The sequence below is a fragment of the Prenolepis imparis genome, unplaced genomic scaffold (assembly GCF_030444845.1).
Source record: "Prenolepis imparis isolate NDT839.2.m4 unplaced genomic scaffold, iyPreImpa1.0 SCAF_5, whole genome shotgun sequence".
Classification (NCBI taxonomy): domain Eukaryota; kingdom Metazoa; phylum Arthropoda; class Insecta; order Hymenoptera; family Formicidae; genus Prenolepis; species Prenolepis imparis.
In genome coordinates, this window is record NW_028141163.1 from 965,681 (window position 1) to 987,286 (window position 21,606).

The window sequence follows — 21,606 nt, forward strand, 5'->3', positions numbered from 1 at the left end:
CATCGTAGAATCGGTCCTGAATGCGTTATCATAGACGCTAAATACATAGATCGCATCTGATTATCTATTCGATCCTATGTCAATAAACCCGCGCATTACATAAAAATATTTAAATTGCTGCGTGAAAGAAGTACTAACAGCACATATGCGAAACAATTATCAGCAATATATATGCATGCATTTCTTTTTATTTCCTCAATTTTCTCTTTATTTAAAACTGCCCTACATATTAATTATCAGACTCAAATTCCTATACCTAGGACTTAGCTTGCAAAATTGAAGATGACTTAGAATGGTATAATGTTGCAAATCTTTATTTGTTTAATCAATTAGCAGCAATCAAGCCGTTAGTTACCAAATAATGAAGAATTTTGCTCTGCCGTTCTGATTGATTTAAAACATTCAATCTCCTATTATTTTCCAAATATGCCTGCAATATTAAAGAAATGATATTAGCAAATGACATGTTACGATAATAGTATTAAGAAAGATTACATAATTAGCTTTCATCGCATACTTACATCTATTACCATTGTTTTTTGCGTCAAATATGCAGTCGGTTCTAAGTCAAGTTGAATACACAAAGATTTTTCTTGCGGTGTTAAAAGATAAGATGCAGTCTCCAATTCTATGTTTCGCTCTTGGGTGCAAGCAGTATCGGTGCTGTAATTTTTCTTTTCTTGCATAGAACTGGGGCTGCAAGTCGATTGACTGGAAGTAGGATTGCTATCCGATTCCATCCACTGATTGGCTGGAATCATCGTCCGATTGTGACTGGTTTGATTGATTGTGGAGTTGCTGGGCAAATCTTGCTTTACAGTGTATTTTCGGTCGATGAAAGAGTAACTTTTTTCTTCTTCTCTATAAAAACAAAGAAAAAAAAAAAAAAAGATATGCATATCGATAAGTAATTTAGATAAGTTAAGTCTGGAATTTTAATAATTTATTATAAACTAAGATATTGCAACAGTATTATTGTTCTTAATGTATATAATTTAAACAGGAACAAACAATGGAATAAACAAAAATTTTCAATGAATATAATCAAAAAATACAAGGATGTATAATATGTGTGATGATATAAAAATAATATTTCTGCACAAGATATAACATCTATTCCACGAATATAAACTTACCTTCTTTTTGAGGTGCTGCGGTGTAGTGGTGTGAACGGCCCACTGCTGCCCTAAGTGAAATGCAAACTGATACAATCTGTTCACAAATGCCTGGCAACACGCATCACAAACAATAGAATTAGTTAAAAAGAAGCAAAAGCTAGTATATACAATATAGTTAAGGCTCTGAATTTTTTTGTACATACAAATGTACAAAGAGAACAAGTGCCAAGTATAGAAATTGCACTTGTTTTAAATAATTTTCTTTGTATATACAATATTATTTTCATCACATCACAACATAAAATGCATTAATTTACGTATTTAATATATATATTACGTATATAGTATATATACAATAATATAAATTTAATATAATATTATGCTTTGCATGCACTATTATACAAATCCTAATTTGAAATTATTCAATTATAATTTGAAACGAAAATATAATATCAAATATTGATTTATATTATACGACATAACAAAATATTCATTTATAAATATTAATTTTTTGTATTGTTGCAGATTTAATGTAAATAAATATATTTATACATTACAGAAAAGTATTTTATCATGTTGTACAATATAAATCAACTTTAATACAAAATGTACATAAAATATTATATATAAAAAAAAATTTATATAATTTATGTTTTATTATATAAATACAAATGTTTTATCCAAACATTTAAATATAAAAAATGCAAATAAATATTTACACATAAAAATTCATACAAAATAATAAACAATTATATTTAAGTATCTAATAATGTATACAAAAATGGAATATAATAGTTAATAGTAAGCACAGAAGTATATATAGCTGTTAATTTTTATCTTCATGTAAAGATTGTATATATATATATATATATATATATATATATATATATGTATTTCACAATAATATATACAATACATTAATATGTACCCAATTTTAACATGCGTTTAGTAAAAAAGAATATAGCAAGATATGATGTAATATTTTTATGATATTTAGAACTCTACTAGCTTTTACGAATATGTGTATATATATAGTATACAAGTATATTACAAGGAATAGAATTATTCTATTCTGTGTAATAAGACGAAAACGTTGTGCAAGAAATTCATACTTACAGATTTCTTGTCTGCCCAATAATCCGTTGTGTCATTTTGTCTCTGAGTTTGCGCGAGAACCTGTTCCAGATGAGCGCATTCTTCGTGCCTCGTTATACCGTTCTCGCGATATCGATAAAGCTCCGAAAGTCGTAAGCGCAATTCTCTTTCCCTCTCGAGATTTGTTAGGAACTGTTCGTGCTCTTGTGCTGTGTAAAACTGTGCGAATATACGCATTCTGTCCCTAAATTCTCTGCATCGAATAAACGAATTACTTAATATGTTTTGAGCGAGCGAAAGAGAGAGATTAAATGTTTTTTTCAAAGCATTTCGAGAGAAACGTAAAGAAAAAAGTACATTTATATAAACCGTACTTTTCTTCTTTTGTATGTTTCTTTTTTATTCCTTTGTCTTTTCGGGATGATGCAAAGAAAGCCGACACAAGTTGATAATCTCTTACGACACGTTTTCGCCTTGCTCGCTCTCTTAAATTATTGGTATACATATCAACTTGTGCTAATTTAAGTGCGATGTCAAGATCATCATGATCCTCAGGATTCAGGAATAACGAAGAAACGAGAGATTCGGCCTCGTGGTTATAATCCTAGAATAATAATAATAATTATTATTATTAAATTATATCAAATAAAAATTAATAAAATTTTAAGATTAATTATTACCCTCTCAAAATCATCTCGTTGAGGCATGTAACCCAATTGTGTGGCTTCTTCTGGAGTGATATCCAATGGTGGTAATCTGGATGTAAGATCAGGTGATAGTGGACCATGATCAGATTTGGTTTGATCCATAAGATTTGGTTCATAGCTCTCGGTAGATGGCCAAGTATGTTTTCCGATATTACCATTGAGATATCTAGCAATATATTCTTCCTTCGCCTCTATAACAACAAAGTATCTCTTTTGATAAACTGATTCTGTTTATAAAAACCAGTTCTGTATCAAATTCGTCATGTGATATTTAGCAAACAAGCTAATTAATTAATTACCATCTGGTGTGCGTGTTTCGATATGTTTACTGATATCTTCCCAATTTCCAAATCCAAATTGTTCAATAGCATCCAGAAGCCTAAGTTCTTCTCTAGCTGTCCAATTACCACGTCCATTAAATATACTAATCGTACCAGAGTCCTATAATAAATATAGATACACACATATATAATATATATACAAGAGTTAATACTAATACTTCTAAGCGCAATATAAAAAAAAATTGTCTTTATAATGCTTACCATAAACTGATAGGCATGATTATTTTTGTGTTGGCCAATTTCAGCACCAGCAGAAAAACACTATAAACAATTTACACAATATATATATATATATTTTCATCTATATATTTCAATTAACTATAAAAATAAGAATTTAAATTTTAAAATAGTTTTAAACAAATCTAAAATACAAAATATAAGTAATTTGCAGTAAATTACAAGTAATCTCAAATATAATTGCATTTAATAAGCTATCGTAGAAAAAACTATTTGCATATCTCAACAATCTATTTGTTTTTCTGTATATTATTTAAAAATTACAATATTAAAATTCTGTTGGCGTCATAATCAAAATATCCGCCAACGTGTCCACGTGCATCTAATCGATTAGTAGCTTCATTCACAGATTTGCGATAGAATGGAAGGGTAACGAACGGTGTGGGAAGAGAAACATGGGAAATGACACAAAAGAAAACGTACAATATATAATAAAATCAAAACTATCATTCACGAAAAGTATGAAAAAGCTATAAATGAGGAATAAATGGAAGAAAAAGAAGAGAGAAAAGATACGAGAGGAGGAAAGGATAGTAGAGGCTAGAGGCTCACAGAGGGAGAAGGAGGATGTCACGTGACCGAAAATGAGGGTTCGAATATTCGACCCACCTGCAGGCAAAGGTCGAATTCGGGGCATTCGATGCACTTGACACGTAGGCCCGTAATGTCCTCCTGGCAATAGGTGCAGTTGTACTTGGCGTATAGATCTGAAACGTAAACAGATGGAGATGTACGCGATGATGATCGGGAGGTGTGGCGTCGCGACATCGTAAATCGTAAATGTCGACGTGTAAATGGATTACGCACCCGCCATTTTTGTTCCGCGGAAATTCTTCTAGAACAATCTGGATGACGTCACCGCATGCCAACGCGTGTCCCGAATATGTGTATCACGAGATGCCGTGTCGCGGCGTCAGGAACATCCTTTTTCGTGTGAATGTATACACGGCGAAATCGCGAAATTGTGTACCCCACAAAACACCCCCGTCGATCCCGTAGGCGTGAAAACTAGACGCGAGGAGCGTCAGCCAAAACGGTCTCATTTAATGACTTGCGTCGCGCTCCGAATACGCATGCGCATCGAGCGGTCATTCTTGAAGCCACGGCCCATGGCTTCCTTCTTCCTTTCCCCCACTACTTAGGCATCTCCATGGACGTATGAAGTCTTCTTGATCTGGATGGAGCGTAAAGTTAGTTTTAGGGCGAGGGGACCGATACTGGCGCGGCGGGGGATCGGCCATCTTGTCTGGCGACATTTTGGCGCTCTGTTTGAAATGTGACATATCATGATATTTTATTTCTACTTCTATTGCATGAGAACAGACTTTTATAGAATAGAACATTAATTCAACAATTGTGCGCAATTGAAAATAATTTTCTATGTTTATATTAAAAGTTTATATCTTTTAATATAAATGCAAAATATGATATATTTTTATTGTTTGTATGGAGAACCATAATCCTCATATTTTGGCTTTTTTGAAACGTATTAAAACATTTTAAGCTATAAAGTCATAATTATATAAAATATAATTTATTAAAATTTTTGAAAAATTATTGAAAATAACTTTATACCTAAATATATTTTATACATAAATATATATATATATATATATATAACAGTGGGTCCACAATAGGTGATTTAAGCCCTAAGCCTTAAGAAATTGACCAATCACAGTCGAGTTTTCTCCTCATACTTGACTGCGATTGATCAATTTCTTAAGGCTTAGGGCTTAAATCACCTATTGTGGACCCAGCGTTAAGCCTAGTCTACAATAGAGTCGTAAGGTCGTAAACGTAAGAAATTGACCAATCACAGTTGAATTCGAGGAGAATAATCGACTGTGATTGGTCAATTTCTTACGTTTACGACCTTACGACTCTATTGTAGACTAGGCTTTAGGACTTTATTACATTTGTCGTTCGACAAGTTTTGTCGAACGCATTGATTGGCTGCCGTTGCAAAAAATTCGAGAAATTCTCTAGTCGATATCCAATCGGCACGTCGGACAAATTTTGTCGCAAAGTGTGGAAATTTGCGCGCTATTCGTCAATTTGATTTGAATTCTTTCGCAAAAAAAAAACGACTTTACGACGCGTCTTTCTTTTTTGCGATATTATGGCAAGATAGAGTTTAGGAATATATCAATAACAAATAATAAATATTGCAACTATATTGTTGAACATTTTCTATTATGTACAACGATTAATTTGTTAATGTGCTTGCGTAAAATATTGGTTTCTTTAGCAACCGATAAAATAACAAGTATCAAGAGTTTCAAATATGTTGCTTGTAAGAAATGTACAAAAGGTAACGTAACAAATAATTTTGGAAATTCATTAATTATTTTTGATATGCCATATAGCATTAAATATTAATTGCGGTTACTAGTGCAATTCGTGACTATTAAAAAGTTATAAATGTTTCAAAACATTTTAAACGATTGCAATAAAAAAATCTAAATTTTAAATCTGTGTGTTATAAAACTAATTATATATTTATATATATAGATTAGTGAAATATATATATATACATATATCGCATATATTTATTAAATATATATAAGTTTCTAAATTTTACAGTTTTTCGAAATAATTTTTCTTTACTCAAAATAGAAATACATTTTTTATTTAAATTATATTTAAAAGAAATTTTTTAAAACTTTTTTTGTGTAAAAAATCACATTTAAAATATATTATTTATAAAACGGAAAATTTAAGAGAGAAAACGTAACACATTTCTTGCATTGACTAAATGTGCTCAAAAAATAAATTTTAAGAAATTAAAGGATTTATATTTAATTTAGATACGTTTCCACAAAACTCCATTATTACAAAAATCATTCAGCACAAACCAATCATTCTCCTTTTACAAGGAGACTAGCAAAGCGTTTCAGAAATTTAAATTGAAGCAAGCAAGGATGCAGGTATACATAATTTCAAATAATTTTAAAAACTTGATTTTAAAAAAATTTCATATTAATATACATATATGTCATTTATTTCGACAGTGCGACGACGGGCTTCCTGTTTATTTAAAGGCCGGCATACGTGATAAAATATTGTTTAACATTACGCTAGCTATGCTTTTATGTAACACGATCGGATCAATCTATACAATCAGGGAGTTTTTAAAAAGATCTTAATCTTATATATATTAAATTGTAATAACATTCTTCTCTTTCTCTAATTGCGCATATCGTGTGAAATAAATATCAAGATGTTGATAGAAATGTTCTGGCAATTTGTAAATTAAATAATTTTAGTTTATATAAAACATTAATTTATATACAAATTAATACATGGTATAGTTATTAATTACTAAATACTATATTATATAATAATTATTATTAACACATCAAGCTATGTTCATGCATGCATTATATGTACATACATTTATTGTTTTATTATTTTTAACATTTATTGTTTTTAACGTCATTCTGAATATTGGAAGAGATTTAATAAGGCATTGCACTTAAATTACTCTACAGAAATTAATATAAAAATCATTAATCTGTAAATATTGCATAAATTACGCAAGGATTTATGTGAAATAAGTGCTCCAAAAGCATATTCTAAATTTTACACGCCATATATATTTTCTGTTAGACTTTTCTACGAGATTGAAAAAACATTCGCATCAATAACATATACGGTATTTCTGCCATTAAGGATAATATATAAGCGCAAAAGTAGCTAATCACAAAGCATCCTATATACCAAATAATCTGAAAATTGATAATAAATAATAAAAAGTTCTTTGTCAATATTGGAATATTAGATATAATCTTTATTATATACTTACTAAAGACATGAATTCCAAGTGAATGGTTGTTTCATTAGATAGGCGAATCGAGTCTATGACGATGGGATTCACAAGATAAGCACAATAAGTTATGTTACTAAGAGGAATCCAGCCTTTGAACGATAATAATTGATTAACGATGCCTGTAACATAATCAAGCACTTATATGTATATGTCAATAAAAATAAGATTTGTTAAAATTATATCATTATTTTAAAAAATACACACATTTACAGAATATATCTGCACTACAAATATACATATGTATAGTACAAATGTTCTTGGACGATTAAATATCCCGTATATATTGATTTGATTTTGGGTGGATGAGTCATGTCAGTCACTTTGATAATTTCTGGATTAAAACAATTATCTTGAATAATAATCAAAATTATTATTGATAATTTCCAAAAGTATTTATAAAAAAAGTTTTAGACAAAAATTGTTTATTTCTTAGTGTTCTTTCCAAAAAATGCTATTTTAGTCTTCCATTTTATTTAAAATTTTTTATTAATTTCCTTAAATGCACTCAAATGAGAGTAAATAAGCGCTAAAATAATATTATTATCAAATAGATTCTTGAAACTTTATAACTTTTAGGAAACATTTTTTAAAAATATATTGTTTATGAGATATTCAATCGTCTCTCGGCATATTTGCATCACACTCTGTATATATGCATACACACACACACACACACATATACATGCGCGCGCGTATATACATATTTTATATATTTATATTTATATTTATATACTGACCACCATGCTTAGTAACACACGCTATTACAATCCATGCTATACCTATGGCCCAAAGTATTCTACTCAATGCAATATAGAAAGCAGCATACAGAACAGATAAGTTTCGTTCATAAATGCCTAATAATATGAAACTACTGCATGCGCTACCAAGACACCAACAAAAAATTATAGTTTTCTGAAAAAAATTGCTTTAGATTTAAAATTATTACAGTATAATAAGAATAATAGATTTAGTCTTAACAGTTTCTTTAGTAACATTACAAATATTAGATGTCGCTCATTTCTAATTTTAACGTTATAAGCATTAAAAAATTAAAGTGCACTGCACATATAGTTTGATGTTTTGAACACGAAACGAAATCTAAAAATGTATAGTTTATTAGACGTATATATATATATATATATATATATATAAACCTGAAATATCTTACGGAAATTATAATAAAATCATATTAAAATAGTAATAAATTACATACTGAAATTTCACTCAATTGACTTTCAATAAAAATTTCAATATATAAAAAATTTAAAAAATTTTTTTAATTTAAAATGTTTTTAAATAAAGCAATTTTAGTAAAATTCCAAAATAAATTTCAAAATAAAATAATATTTCGTAAATTTATTACTTATTATTTTTAAAACTATTCAATAATTTTTCTAAAATATCTCATAATATTTGATTATATTTTATTAAATATAAATTATATGATTTATTAGATATTATGATACATTCAATACTTATTCAGCCATTTTCATTTGCATTTTCAATATAAATTCATTATAATTTCAATAAAATATTTCCATCAAAGAAATTTTCAACAAATTAAAGGAGATCTATACCAAGTGGTAAAATATAATTTTCAGTATATAAAATATATAATCAAATATTATGAGTTTTTACCTTTAAATGTGAAATAATGCTAAAAACATCTAATTACATTTTCCTTTTTTTTGCACTAAGTAATATGAAATAAATGTCGCTTCGAAAAATCGTGACGTGAAAAGTTAATAACGTTCAATATACAAAACTGTATATTTTTAAATGTCGTTTCGCATTTGAGGCATCGGGCGATGTGATGATTTTACTTTGGAAAGTCGGAAATTTACGAGGAACTATACTTTTTTTAAATCTCGATTGACGTTCAAAGTACCGAGCTATATGTATAATTGCGTATTAAAAGATTAATATTGTAATCAATTATTTATAATATTGTAATAATCAATTAATGACAGCTAAAATTTTCGAATGTTACTCAAGTCTATATAATCACATAGTTTAAACATTATGATCTCAATCTACTCAAGTTCATTGAAATTTATAAGAGAGACCACTTCTATATAATATTCATTTTTGCTTTATATATAATCTTATATTAATAAAATTTTATATAAATTAATATAGATAAATAATTATAATCAGTAACTTAATTTTTAATAATTGTGCTTATTTTTTTCACATTAAACTCATATTTCTTCATATTTTAAAAGTCAAATTATATTTTATTTACTTTTTTCAAGGCTAATTTTTTATTTAATCTTCTTATAATGTAACCTGTAATTATGCCAATAATATATGGACCTATTCTGATCCATGTAGGAGTATACAAGACATTCATAAGTCTTTGTTGTTCATCGAGCCTACAATAAGAAAAGGACTTATTTAATTAATCTCATAATTAGCAAAAGATATTTTTATAACTTACGTCGGAACATAGTCATGAGTATATGAAATATAACCAGTAAGCGTAATAGAACCTATTAAAAGTGCACCCAATATAACAACAGCCATATAAAAGTACCTGAAATTAGCAACTTATTTATTTCAATGCTCAGCTGCTCAGCATATGATTATAATGGCTGTATTCCGAAATTGACTGCCATAGTACTGGCAATCTATAGTTCACGTCACATATATTATAAATTTTCAGTACTGGCAGTGAATTTCGGAACATGGCTAATATACTATCGATACGTCAACTTACATAGTTGACAATATCAATATCATTGTACCAATTATAAAGTATTGCATATCATTGGCCAAATACCAACTCCAAATCATACACTACAAGAAAATAAAAATATAATTTTAATATTTTTTGAGCAATATTAAACTAATTATAACTATATACGTTATTTATACCATTGTATTAGATCCGTATTTATAGTCATTTCTCAAATCTCAAGAGCGTAATATCAGATTAGATTTTCAGATTTTATGTCTTGAGATACGGACGGTTCAATAGTTACATTTTGATTAAAGATTAACTGAAATTTTTAACTGAAATTTTCTCTTGAGTATCTCTATACTGAATCGAGGTTACAAATTCAAATTGATTTTCAAAATTCATCTATTAAACCATATATCATGTCTCAAGATGAGATTTGAGAAACGACTATATAATAAATACGAACCTTACTGTCGAACAGATTATTTATATATAAAAGATTTCTCCAATATTGTGTGCAAACTTCGTGCGAACTATAATTTGAATAAAATTGGGAAGTTTTGTCGTACCAAGCATAGATTAATTGCAATATTCCTAACATCATCATGTAAGCAGGTGTTAACCTTAAAAATAAATTATTTTTAGATATAAATATATTAAAAAGGAAAACATTATTATATAGTAGTTCTGTTAAAAATAATTAAAAATTTTATTTCTAAATTATTTTGATGTGCATGTCTTTGTTTAAATTGTCTATATAAATAAAGATAATGAAAAACGTACCGAATAAATCTTTTTATTATAGGAATAAAAAATTCATTTAATATTGCTTTGTAATTAATCGATGTAGTTCTTTTTGTGTCCATTTTATCTTTCAGATATAAATAGGCTAGTAAAAATCCACTTGAAAAAAAGAAGGTATCTACTGATGCGATTATATTTATTAATGCTCGAGTTATGAAATTAGGCAAGATTTTCCACTCAAATGCTCTATTATCTATGTAATACAAAACAATTTCTGTTATATGTAGAAAATAAGGCATATATATCAATTCTACAAGTCTTATCCGAATTACTCACCGACGGAGTCCATTATAAAGTATGCGCAATGAAAAAAAATTATCCAACTCATGCTTAGAAATTTCAAACCGTGAATGATAGGTATGGCGTCAGCATCCAATTTCGTGCTGAATATTATTCCTGTATTTGTGTATACGGAAAAACACACTAGAATTTTTCCAATTCTACTTTCTTGAAGTAAAGCTGAAAATTTTTCCATTTTTATCAATTCCATTTTCTCAGACATATTTTTATCACATCTGAATCACAATACAGAATTTTTAGTAGTATATATATTTATATATAAATTCAATAAAGAATATATATGTATATATATATATATATATATATGTATACACAGGATGTGACTATAATATGATACTATGTGATATAGATAAATTTTTGTTGAACCTTATTAAAATAACTGACAATTGATTTTAAACAATAATTAAATATTATTTTAATACATAAAGAGTATAATCGTGATTTTTTAAATATGATACATGATAATCAAAATTATGAGTAGGTATAATTTGTTATTGAAATTGAAAAAGTTTATATATATATATATATATATATATAAGTGGTTTTAGATACGATACTTACCAGCGGTAGTTTTATTTTTTATAATTAAATGTTTTTGATGCACAAATATATCGTATATTGTTCCGATTATCATCATACAAAAAGTAAGTGCTAAAACACTGCAATTATAGAGAAATGCAAAATAAATATAAAATATATTTCTTATTTCAAGAAACTTTTGAAAGCTATATATATTGTATAAGAAAATTTGCATATTTTATTATATGCCATAATAAAGTTATCATACACACATAATTATATTCTATATACATATATTATTAATTATAAATATTAATTATTAATTATAATAATATTCACTTCGCATTTTCTGACATACCAGATGAAAAATATTAAATAACCATTATCAAATAACCATTGATCGCCTTTTAGATTTGTAACTTTGACCAATTTGAAGTCCATGGAATAAAGGTCATTGATAAAGAAAACTCTGTCATAAAATATTTTTTCCAGAATTAAATTTAGGTCATTTATAGAACACGATGCTGGTAAACAGAGGCCGAGTATAATTAAATCCTAAAGCAAAACATTCTATATGTATAGTACATATTAATATACTTTCATATGTGCACAATATCAATGCTTTCTTATATAATTTTGTCAATTATTAGCGTATATGTATAGTAAACACTCCTCATAGTTTTCTTTTCATATTTGAATTTTGGAATAATAAGTATATATATATATATATATATATATATATATATATATATATAAATTGTGAGCAATAAAATTTTTTATTATAAATATATTATAAATATATTACTGCACGCACGCACGCACACTTACATAAAATATATAGAATGACTATAAATTCCCTCCTTAATTTATGTAAAAATTTTATTGGTATGTCTCGTCAATGATATCTTCGTAAAGAAAATGAGTTTAAGTTGAATGATTTTAAAAAGGGACATAAGAAAAACAAATTTTTTTTAGATAAAAATATTTCGGAGAAAGTGTAAAAGTGATCATCCTATATAAATATGTATATATATGTTTAAAAGAGAGAACTCAATTTTATTTTAAGATATAAGAATAAACATATAATCTAGAATTGGCTTTATATTACATATCATTGTTACAACTCGATAAAATAAAAATTTTTTAATCTATATAAATTCACTTTAATTTAATTTATAACTTGATACTCTTTCTATAATTAATTTTATGAAACTTATATAAAAATGTAAAAACTTACCTCTTTCTCTTTGAAAATAAGATTTGCGTGATATTGAAGAGTACTGTTATGTTCAAAATAAGCAACAAAGTAATTTACTTTGAAAGGTGGAAATTCCTTTTGTGGATCACGATATATCGTATTATTTAATATCAGACGCTCTGCGATCTGCAGAGGAGTTGTATCCATTAAATCGAGACATTGGCTACGACTACCTAGCCAATAATTATTTCCATAAAGAAAGCCTGGTTTATATCCACCGCTAGAGTCCAGCACTTAAAAAGATGAAATAATTTTTATTAATTATTATTTAAGCAAAAATTAAATAATATTTTTTATTCATTAATCACAATCATCAATATTTTCATTAATTATTAAATCTGAAATGTTATTTTTAGATTTCTCACATTATTTAGATTATTAAATATTCGTTAATGTTGTACTATTATATTGTTTATTATTTACGATTCATAATTATACTGATTATAAATAATTCTTGTAAAATTATATTTTTGCGAAAGATAATATTCTTCTACATCTCATTGTCAGTAAAAAAATTAAAATATTATAAGAATAAGATGTTATTAAAATAACTATATAATAATATATAAGGTGTAAATGTCTCAATGATTGAATCAAAATAAGTTATATTAGTTTTCTATTTTATTACTGAATAATAATTACTAGTTATTTAAAAAAAAAAAATTGTATTTATAAAAATTTGTTTTGTTAACAAACAAAAAATAGTAAAATAAAATATTAAAAAATAAAACATTAAAATATAAAATTATTTTAATTTTAATGAAATGTTACATTGTAGCGATTATACCAATAGATAATAAATGACAATTTCCCGTCTAATTTCAAATAATCTGTTTAATTATTTTGAATCCCTTGTTGGGGTTGCATTAAAAATTAAACTAACTAATTAACTAACTAACAGAAAAAGATATACTTTGGGTCTTATATTAGTAATCGCTTTTTATTTATAGACTTTATATGCGTTTATGAAAAACTTGAAATACAAAAACTTGAATATGAGATACTCTCACCGAATTTCACCTCAAGCAGCAAGCGAAAAGACACGTATATGTAACAATATTGCAATAATGTTTCATTACAGTGTACTTATAACGTTGCAAAATATGGTATATTCTAGTTTTATATAGATAACTTATGTTATATTATTTGTTACTATCATGTTATATTACTGCAACAAACAGAATTTACTAGTAAGTATGTGTCATATCTTGAAAGTAATAAAAAAAATCAAATGAAATCAAATAAAATAAAAAATTGTACATTATTCTACATTGCATTAAAAAAATAAGAGGTAGAAGTTTCTATGTATGCTTTTATTTTAACATGACATTATTGTTACGTATAGCAAGAAAGAAACAATGACAAAAATCTCAATTTTTTTTTATAAAAGTATTTTAAGTATTTCAAGATAATTTATGCAAATTTTTAAATTAAAATTTACTTATTTGATTTATGGCAAATTAAAGTTTACTAGAATTTGTGTGTGGAAGAGAGTCTTTGCTGTTAAAATATGTATTATTTATGTTTTTTATTTATATATAGAAGGCGTATTTACATATAAAATGTTCAAAATTTTATTTTTCTTTGAGAGTATTAAGTAAAAAAATTTAAGATGACAGTAAAAAAAATAATGTGTAAATACTATATTATAAAAATGTATGATTAAAAAATATGTTGTTATTAAATTATTTTATTGTTTATATATACAGAGTATCTCTGAACCCACAAGTGCCAAAACTGATACAACAGTTTTAGCACATAAAAACAAGTCGAACTCCCGCCCCCTTCGGATATATATTTATAAACATTTTCGATTTGTTTTCATATGCTAAAGCTGCTAAAAAATAAAAGGCAATTATTGCCTGATCATCGTTTAATAATGCTTAATTTTAGTAGTTTACAAATTTTCTTGATAAAGTTTAGTATTCGGTTTTTATTACACATGCAAAATTTTCCATGCAAAACGAAAATACTAAACTTTAGAAAATAGAATAGATCTTATTACTTCCTGCAGTACAATATAATTTGAGTATAATGCTAAAGTATATTATTAAGTATATTGCTAAAAAAATGTAATAATGGCTATTGTACCTATAATAATGTTCCTAAAAAAAGAAATTCCTTAAAACTTTACCATAGTCACTATGGATATCAACTCTATCAATAATCCAAAATGGTATTATTCGACATATGTATAATTAAGAAATCGTATTACTAAGCAATAGTAACTTAAAAAGAATGTTATCTAAAGAATAAAAAAAAAAGTTTTGCAGAAACAAAAAATTAAAGAATCAAATCTAAAAAAACTACAAGGTATTAATGCAAATAGCACAATGCAAATAGAATGCAAATTATATATTAAAAATTATTAATATTTTTAAAAAATGTTCGCTCATGCGAGTTTAAATGTAAAATATATCGACGGTTACAGACATCATCAGCCTGATCTATCGCTCTGGGGTTTATTGTTACATCTAGTTTGGATACAGTTTGGATACGGATTTCGATTTTCTAAACGAGATGCTGCGTTTGGACGGGATGCTTGTGCATTAATTTAAGGCCAGAGCCTGGTAGTGAGCTTCGTAGTTCGTGGATGACGTGAGACATATTAGGTATTTTACGATATCGTCTCTCTTTTTTAACAGTTGACATCGATCGTTTTACGTCTATATTTTATTGTTATTTATTCATTTTTATCTCATTTTTTCTTTTTAATATCTAGTGATAATTTTGTAATTATTTATTATTCTTTTCTCCTTTTTCTTTTTATCCGATGACATCTTTGTAATTATTTATATTTTACGCTGAAAATGATCCAAAGAAAGGATGCGAATGTTCGTTAATGTTTTAAATTTATAGATATAATAAACAATTTCTTTTGCGCCCCAATTACTGCGCTTGTGCTGTTATAGCCATCCTTTATCTTTTTATTAAATTATTCAAGGGTCTTATTTCTGCTGGTTATTAATATTTATAGAGATAGAAATATTTTCGGTTTACGGTTCTTTTCGGTATTTTTTTCTAATCTTTTGCGCAAATGACGGAAATGTCTGATAACTCCATATACATGTATATAATTGATATATAAAAATAACGGAAAACATACGATCCTCATAACTATCGTTATTGCGATAATACATGCGTTTAAGAACATTTAAAAAATAATTTATTTTTAATTGTATTCGAGGAGGCAGTTATCATGACATTTCCGTCATTTGCGCAATACATATAATATATATAATATAATATAGATACATATATAAATATATTTTCGTGTATAATATGAAGTGTTGTTTATTTATATGTCAAAAAATTAATAATAATTTTTTAAAGTCATAATTTAGAAATTAATTTAATTAGAAAAACAAAAAATAAAAATTTTAAAAACCGGAACCGTAATCGAAAAAATTGTAATTTAAACGATTTTGGTTTCCTTTATTTATCAAAAAACCGAAACTGGAACCGGAACAGTTATTAAATATTTTATTAAACCGTAACCGAAACCGAACCCTAATTTTGTTTCGGTCCGGATCCCTGGTTATAAGGCTTGAAAGTTACAATACCCATTACTCAAGATGTACCACGCGGAGGTTGCCTAGTCGGATTTACTCAGAAAAATAAAAATTTTACTAACTTTTCAAGCTCCACAGTATTCGTTGATTTACGGCATCTCGGAAGTCTCGTAATTCCTTTTTGCATATAGTTGAATTGACAAGATCGGCTCTCAAAGCGATGGTATAAGCGGGCAGTGTATTGCTAATTTTTTCGTATTCACTGCCATTAGATTTATGAACTTGTGCAGAAACATAAGATAATGCGTCACAATTTATATAAATACACAAGATAAATACAAATCGATAAAATAACATAATGTTATATACTGTGTAACACACACAACAATCACTTTTATTCTTATTATTACAAATCGTCGGTGAGCAGTCAAGTATTAGCTGTATTAACTGTGAAGCTTTTCAGAACACGGTTTTACATTGTATGACACAAAATGTTACACAGTGTCGACTTTTATATGCAATTAAAAGGCTGTATAGCCGTAAAAGCGCGCTTTATTGCCAGAGTGCGGGGCAGTCACCCCACTCTAGCTATTTATATAGCTTTTATAATGTCTTTCAAGTTTTTTTTAAGTATTTTAAAAGTTCACTTTCTATCGAAATATCATTTCGTAAAAAAAAATTGATATCAAATGTAATATCAAATGTATATTGGTATTCAAGGAATAATGTAAAATGACATAGAATGACGTGATGATGACACAATCGAACACAGCATTTTAGTTATTGTACAATTTAATGATTGTGTCGCTTATGTATGTTGCTGGAAAGCATCCTATGAAATGTAATAGAATTCAGAATTTCAGAATTTACAGATATATTTTATGAATAATAATAATAATTTTAGAAATAATAGTACGCGCAAAATGTTCACCAAGATTCAACTACCAAAAAAAAAAAGAAGCCAGTTATAAGCAAAAATGTATACTTGTAGTAGTATTAATGATGATTTTGTACAAATAAAAACATTATATCAAAAGATTATGTACGATATTAAAAGTCGATCGTTTAGAATATTATATATATATATATATATATATATATATATATATATATAAGCTTATGTATATATTTTTATTTTTATTTTTTATACTATTGTTATACTATTTTATAACTCATATTTATCATTTGTCATATTTCAATCGTAATTATTTTCTTTTTGTCTAAATTATAAGTTTAGAAAAAATATTTCTCAAGGAAAAAAAGTTAAATAATAAATAATAATAATTATATAATAATTATAAATAATACTACTTCAATGGTAAATAAGATAAATATAAATCATAACAAAATCTTAATAGAAGAAAAAAACACGCCAAGTATATAAAATAATTCGACATTGTATGCAAATATGCTTTGTAAAAAATTTTTCTAAGTAAATTTTTCTAAGTTTGAAAATAAAATTTAAAAATAATTTAGAAATATGTAGCTGAAAAATAAATATAAAATTAAAGCTACTCAGCCAAGTATAAATAGTATATTAATTTTGCAGATTATTATCTGATCTGATATAAAATTTAACGAAGTATCACTTTTGTGTTTTTAGAATGATCATCTGCATATTCAAAACGATTTACAGCCGGCATTGAAAGAATTAAACAAATAACGTACAAAAACTTGACGAACAAAAACTTGGTATCCCCAATACCTGGTGGGTGGGTCGGGATCGGGGCATTAAAATGACATGAATTTTCTAATAAAAAAAATTGCTTGAAAATTAATCTATAATAAACAAAATTAATTTGTGGAGTTAGAAGATTTCTGCTTAAAAATATTTCACATTAAACAATGTATAGTTATGCTATTCGTCTCTTATACATTTTTATATTTTTATATTTTAAACTTTATTTGATAGGCTATTGTAATATGTTCTTAAAATTTATTTTAGTATTTTAATTAATTTGTTGATATTTAACGTTTTATACTATAATATGCTAAAAGGCAAGGTATTTTTAATTAATTTTATTCACATTTATTTTATTTATATACAGATAATTAAACATAATTTTATTTATTACATAAAACTAATGCATATATATAGTTCATTGCATGTCAGATTTTAAAGTATATTTTTTAATTTATTCTAGTGAATATTTTAATGAATTTTATTTATATTTGATTTATTTATATATTTGAAAAAAAATTATTTATTATGTACATAAATTTATTGCTAATGCATATTGATACAGTTTACTGCGCATGTCAAATTTTAATGCCTCGACCGGACATGCCAAGTTTTTGTTCGTCACTTTAATTCTTTCAATGCCGGCTGTAAATCGTTTTGAATATGCAGATGATCATTCTTAAAAATACAAAAGTGATACTTCCTTAAATTTGTTATCAGATCAGATAATAATCTGCAAAATTAATATACTATTTATACTTGGCTGAGTAGCTTTAATTTTATATTTATTTTTCAGCTACATATTTCTAAATATATTTTTAAATTTTATTTTCAAACTTGGAAAAATTTCTTAGAAAAATTTTTTACAAAGCATATTTTTTTCTTCTATGAAGATTTTGTTGTGATTTCATTGCTTTTTGTAAATAATATTTAAAAAATTTTAAATTTATTGTTACATAAAAAATTTTAAATTTTAAAATTACCGATAAAATGATATCTCTGATTCAAGTCTCACAATCAGATATATCTACTTTGCTGCGTGGCTTATAATGAAATACGTACTATATAGGAATTTTTATGAATATATAATTTTAATAAAGTATTAAAATAATCTTACAAAATGCTAACGCAGCAAATCACACGTGCGGAAGAAATTGCACAAGTGCAAACAAAGAACTTTGACTTTAAATCATCTTCGCTTAAATCTGGATTAGACAATTTGCGAATTTTTTCGGATTGAGAATGTTTATTTGTTAATGATTATATATGCGTCTATGACATTCAGCCAAATGTTAATAAAAAGTTGTCCAACATATGTTGACGTCAAGACATGATATTTAATAGGCACACGTGTGCTATTAATTAAAATTATTGTTTTTTAGAAAATAATCACTTTAATCAGAATATTTATATTTCCTGATCTCGGATCCTTCTGTATACGAATTACTGTCTTGATGTAGAAGGAATATAATAACTCACCTAATGCTGACAATTTAATTGACACAAATTTTAATTTACCTCATATATATTCGCATAATAATAATAATAATTTTCAATATATAATGTTGATTGTCAATTATTATTGCTATAAGAGAGAGCATTATGCATTATTATTTTAATGAGTTTATAATCAGCGTTAATCTTAACGCGAATCTTAAATATGGAGAGAGTGCGAGCACAGAAAAATGTTTGACATCGTGAGCTCTGGGTAAACGAAATAAAATATGAAAAAATATAGAAAAAACGCAATCAGGATCATAAACTGACCAAAAAATACGATCCAAAGCCAAATGCAAAATTCTGCTATATATTTTTTCCCGTAAGATTAATTAACGCTTTATTAAACATGCCTTTTTTTTTTAGAAAGGGATGATGTTATAATATTTTTAATTCGATGAATATTTTTTACAATTATCAGCTGATTTTTGTCAAAAAATATTAATCGTGGATAAGATATTATAACATATTATTTAAAACATTATTATTTTAATATTTTCAACATATTATATACACCCCCATTACCGTTATAGAAATGTTATAAAATAAATAATTTCTCACTCACCGATACGTACAATAATGGAGTTGTAGTACACACATTGATCTGAAAACAAATTATTCAAATTATGTATATACATGTGTGTGTGTGTGTGTGTGTGTGTGTCGAATATCTCATAAACAATGCAGTTTAGAAAAAAAGTTTTTATTTTGCATACCTCACAGTTGCCCCGCTGTCGCCCGATGCCTCCCCGGGCCTCCTCCTCCTCACTTGGTCTTTCGTAGCACTCACGACACTCGCGAAAACACGATCCGACACTTTATACGGCATTCCCGACGCGCGACACTTTAGACGGCACTCCCGACACGACGCTTGAATCGCACTGTGTATCGCAATGCTACCTGTAACAAATAAAATACATACATATATTAGAATAATTTTATTATTTCGCATTATAACATACACAATATAAATATAAATATGCAAGCTAGAATATTTAATTAGCAAATTTTCGCTTTATTAATATTTTTTGACAGAAATCAGCTGATTAAAGTGTTAATTTGCTAATTAATTTTTAAAATAATAATGTTTTAAATAATATGTTATAATACTTTAAACTCAAATAATATTTTTGACAGTTATCAGCTGATTTCTGTCAAAAAATATTATTCAAAAATAAGGTATTATAACATATTATTTACAACATATTACTATTTTAATTTTTATAACATTATTATTTTAAAATTTAATTAGCAAATTTTCGCTTTATTAATATTTTTGACAGAAATCAGCTGATTAAAGCGTTAATTTGCTACTTATCTTATTATATATATATATATATATATATATATTTTTTTTTTTTCTTAAATCTGACTTAATCTGGTATTATTTTATCCTTTTAAAATGAGATATGGTTGTAAATACTAATTTTAGACTTCCCTATAGTTATTATAGTTTGTAAAATGCTTTTTCACCTAAAGATAGTCTTTTTCGGGTCTAATAATAGCTAGATATATCGCGTTTATATAATTATTTGTATATCATATTTGTTGGTTGAAGAGGAAATATTTTCCTCTAATCACGGTTGCTCTGACGTAATCCAATTTTATGAGGTTTAACGGGATCAAAAGTCAGATTGTAGGTGAATTAATTCGTTTCCGAGGAGGAAAATTCTTCCACAGCGCAAGTGATATTTATCTGATAGTGCTCCAGCTAATAACTGAAAATTGATACTTATAAATTTATATATTTTATAATTATTTATGATTTACATAATTAATATATCCTGTATTTCTTTTTTTCCTTTTTATTTCTGAGACATTTTATGTAATTTCCTTTTCTCCTGTAAATAATTAGAGTTGCACACTTACAAATGTCAGGAAAATATGCAGAGAAAATGAAAAGAAAGAGAGAATATGTGTCTTGATTATTATATATATAAATTAATACATTTTTTGGAATATTTATATAATTTGGCACAAAGTAAAAAATTAAATTATGTATTTATAACAGGAATCTAATAAATA

At 26.4% G+C, this 21,606-nt stretch overlaps 2 protein-coding genes across 5 annotated transcripts; both read right to left on the bottom strand.

Moving 5' to 3' along the window:
* Positions 1-298: 298 nt before the first annotated feature.
* Ada2b (Transcriptional adapter 2B) lies at positions 299-4,626 on the bottom strand. Of its 2 annotated transcripts, XM_083038717.1 has the most exons (10): positions 4,306-4,624; positions 4,108-4,205; positions 3,463-3,522; positions 3,220-3,361; positions 2,894-3,111; positions 2,588-2,817; positions 2,235-2,466; positions 1,137-1,186; positions 522-861; positions 299-430 (listed from the first exon to the last, which is right to left on the bottom strand). In XM_083038717.1, exons 1-10 carry the CDS (start codon positions 4,310-4,312, stop codon positions 326-328), a joined length of 1,482 nt encoding a protein of 493 aa, XP_082894843.1. In that variant the 5' UTR covers positions 4,313-4,624; the 3' UTR covers positions 299-325. The 2 variants fall into 2 exon arrangements, with proteins under 2 accessions (XP_082894843.1, XP_082894844.1); XM_083038718.1 differs by lacking the exon at positions 299-430 and having other exon boundaries at positions 590-861; positions 1,137-1,226; positions 4,306-4,626.
* Positions 4,627-6,455: 1,829 nt separating this feature from the next.
* Positions 6,456-21,437, bottom strand: LOC145935889 (nose resistant to fluoxetine protein 6-like). Of its 3 annotated transcripts, XM_083037654.1 has the most exons (15): positions 21,055-21,437; positions 20,298-20,481; positions 20,147-20,185; positions 12,871-13,124; positions 11,992-12,188; positions 11,676-11,773; positions 11,091-11,273; positions 10,794-11,007; positions 10,477-10,633; positions 10,047-10,126; positions 9,768-9,863; positions 9,573-9,702; positions 8,065-8,239; positions 7,304-7,446; positions 6,456-7,226 (listed from the first exon to the last, which is right to left on the bottom strand). In XM_083037654.1, the coding sequence occupies exons 4-15, from the start codon at positions 13,036-13,038 to the stop codon at positions 7,104-7,106; spliced, it is 1,764 nt and encodes a 587-aa protein (XP_082893780.1). In that variant the 5' UTR covers positions 13,039-13,124; positions 20,147-20,185; positions 20,298-20,481; positions 21,055-21,437; the 3' UTR covers positions 6,456-7,103. The 3 variants fall into 3 exon arrangements, with proteins under 3 accessions (XP_082893780.1, XP_082893779.1, XP_082893782.1); XM_083037653.1 differs by lacking the exons at positions 20,147-20,185; positions 20,298-20,481; positions 21,055-21,437 and adding an exon at positions 16,526-17,301; XM_083037656.1 differs by lacking the exons at positions 6,456-7,226; positions 7,304-7,446; positions 20,147-20,185; positions 20,298-20,481; positions 21,055-21,437 and adding an exon at positions 16,526-17,304 and having other exon boundaries at positions 8,071-8,252.
* Positions 21,438-21,606: the final 169 nt, after the last annotated feature.

Bases quoted from the DNA above. Each gene is read 5' to 3' on its own strand.
- Ada2b (XM_083038717.1), bottom strand. The intron at 2,818-2,893 runs GTAATAATTAAT...TTATTATTCTAG, and splicing joins AACGAGATGATTTTGAGAGG to GATTATAACCACGAGGCCGA. The intron at 2,467-2,587 runs GTACGGTTTATA...TATTCGATGCAG, and splicing joins AAACATACAAAAGAAGAAAA to AGAATTTAGGGACAGAATGC.
- LOC145935889 (XM_083037653.1), bottom strand. From the start codon at position 16,760: ATGTTATTTTATCGATTTGTATTTATCTTGTGTATTTATATAAATTGT. The intron at 11,008-11,090 runs GTGAGTAATTCG...TGTATTACATAG, and splicing joins CTTTATAATGGACTCCGTCG to ATAATAGAGCATTTGAGTGG. The intron at 8,240-9,572 runs GTAAATAAAATA...AATTTTTTTCAG, and splicing joins AAAAATTAGCCTTGAAAAAA to AAAACTATAATTTTTTGTTG.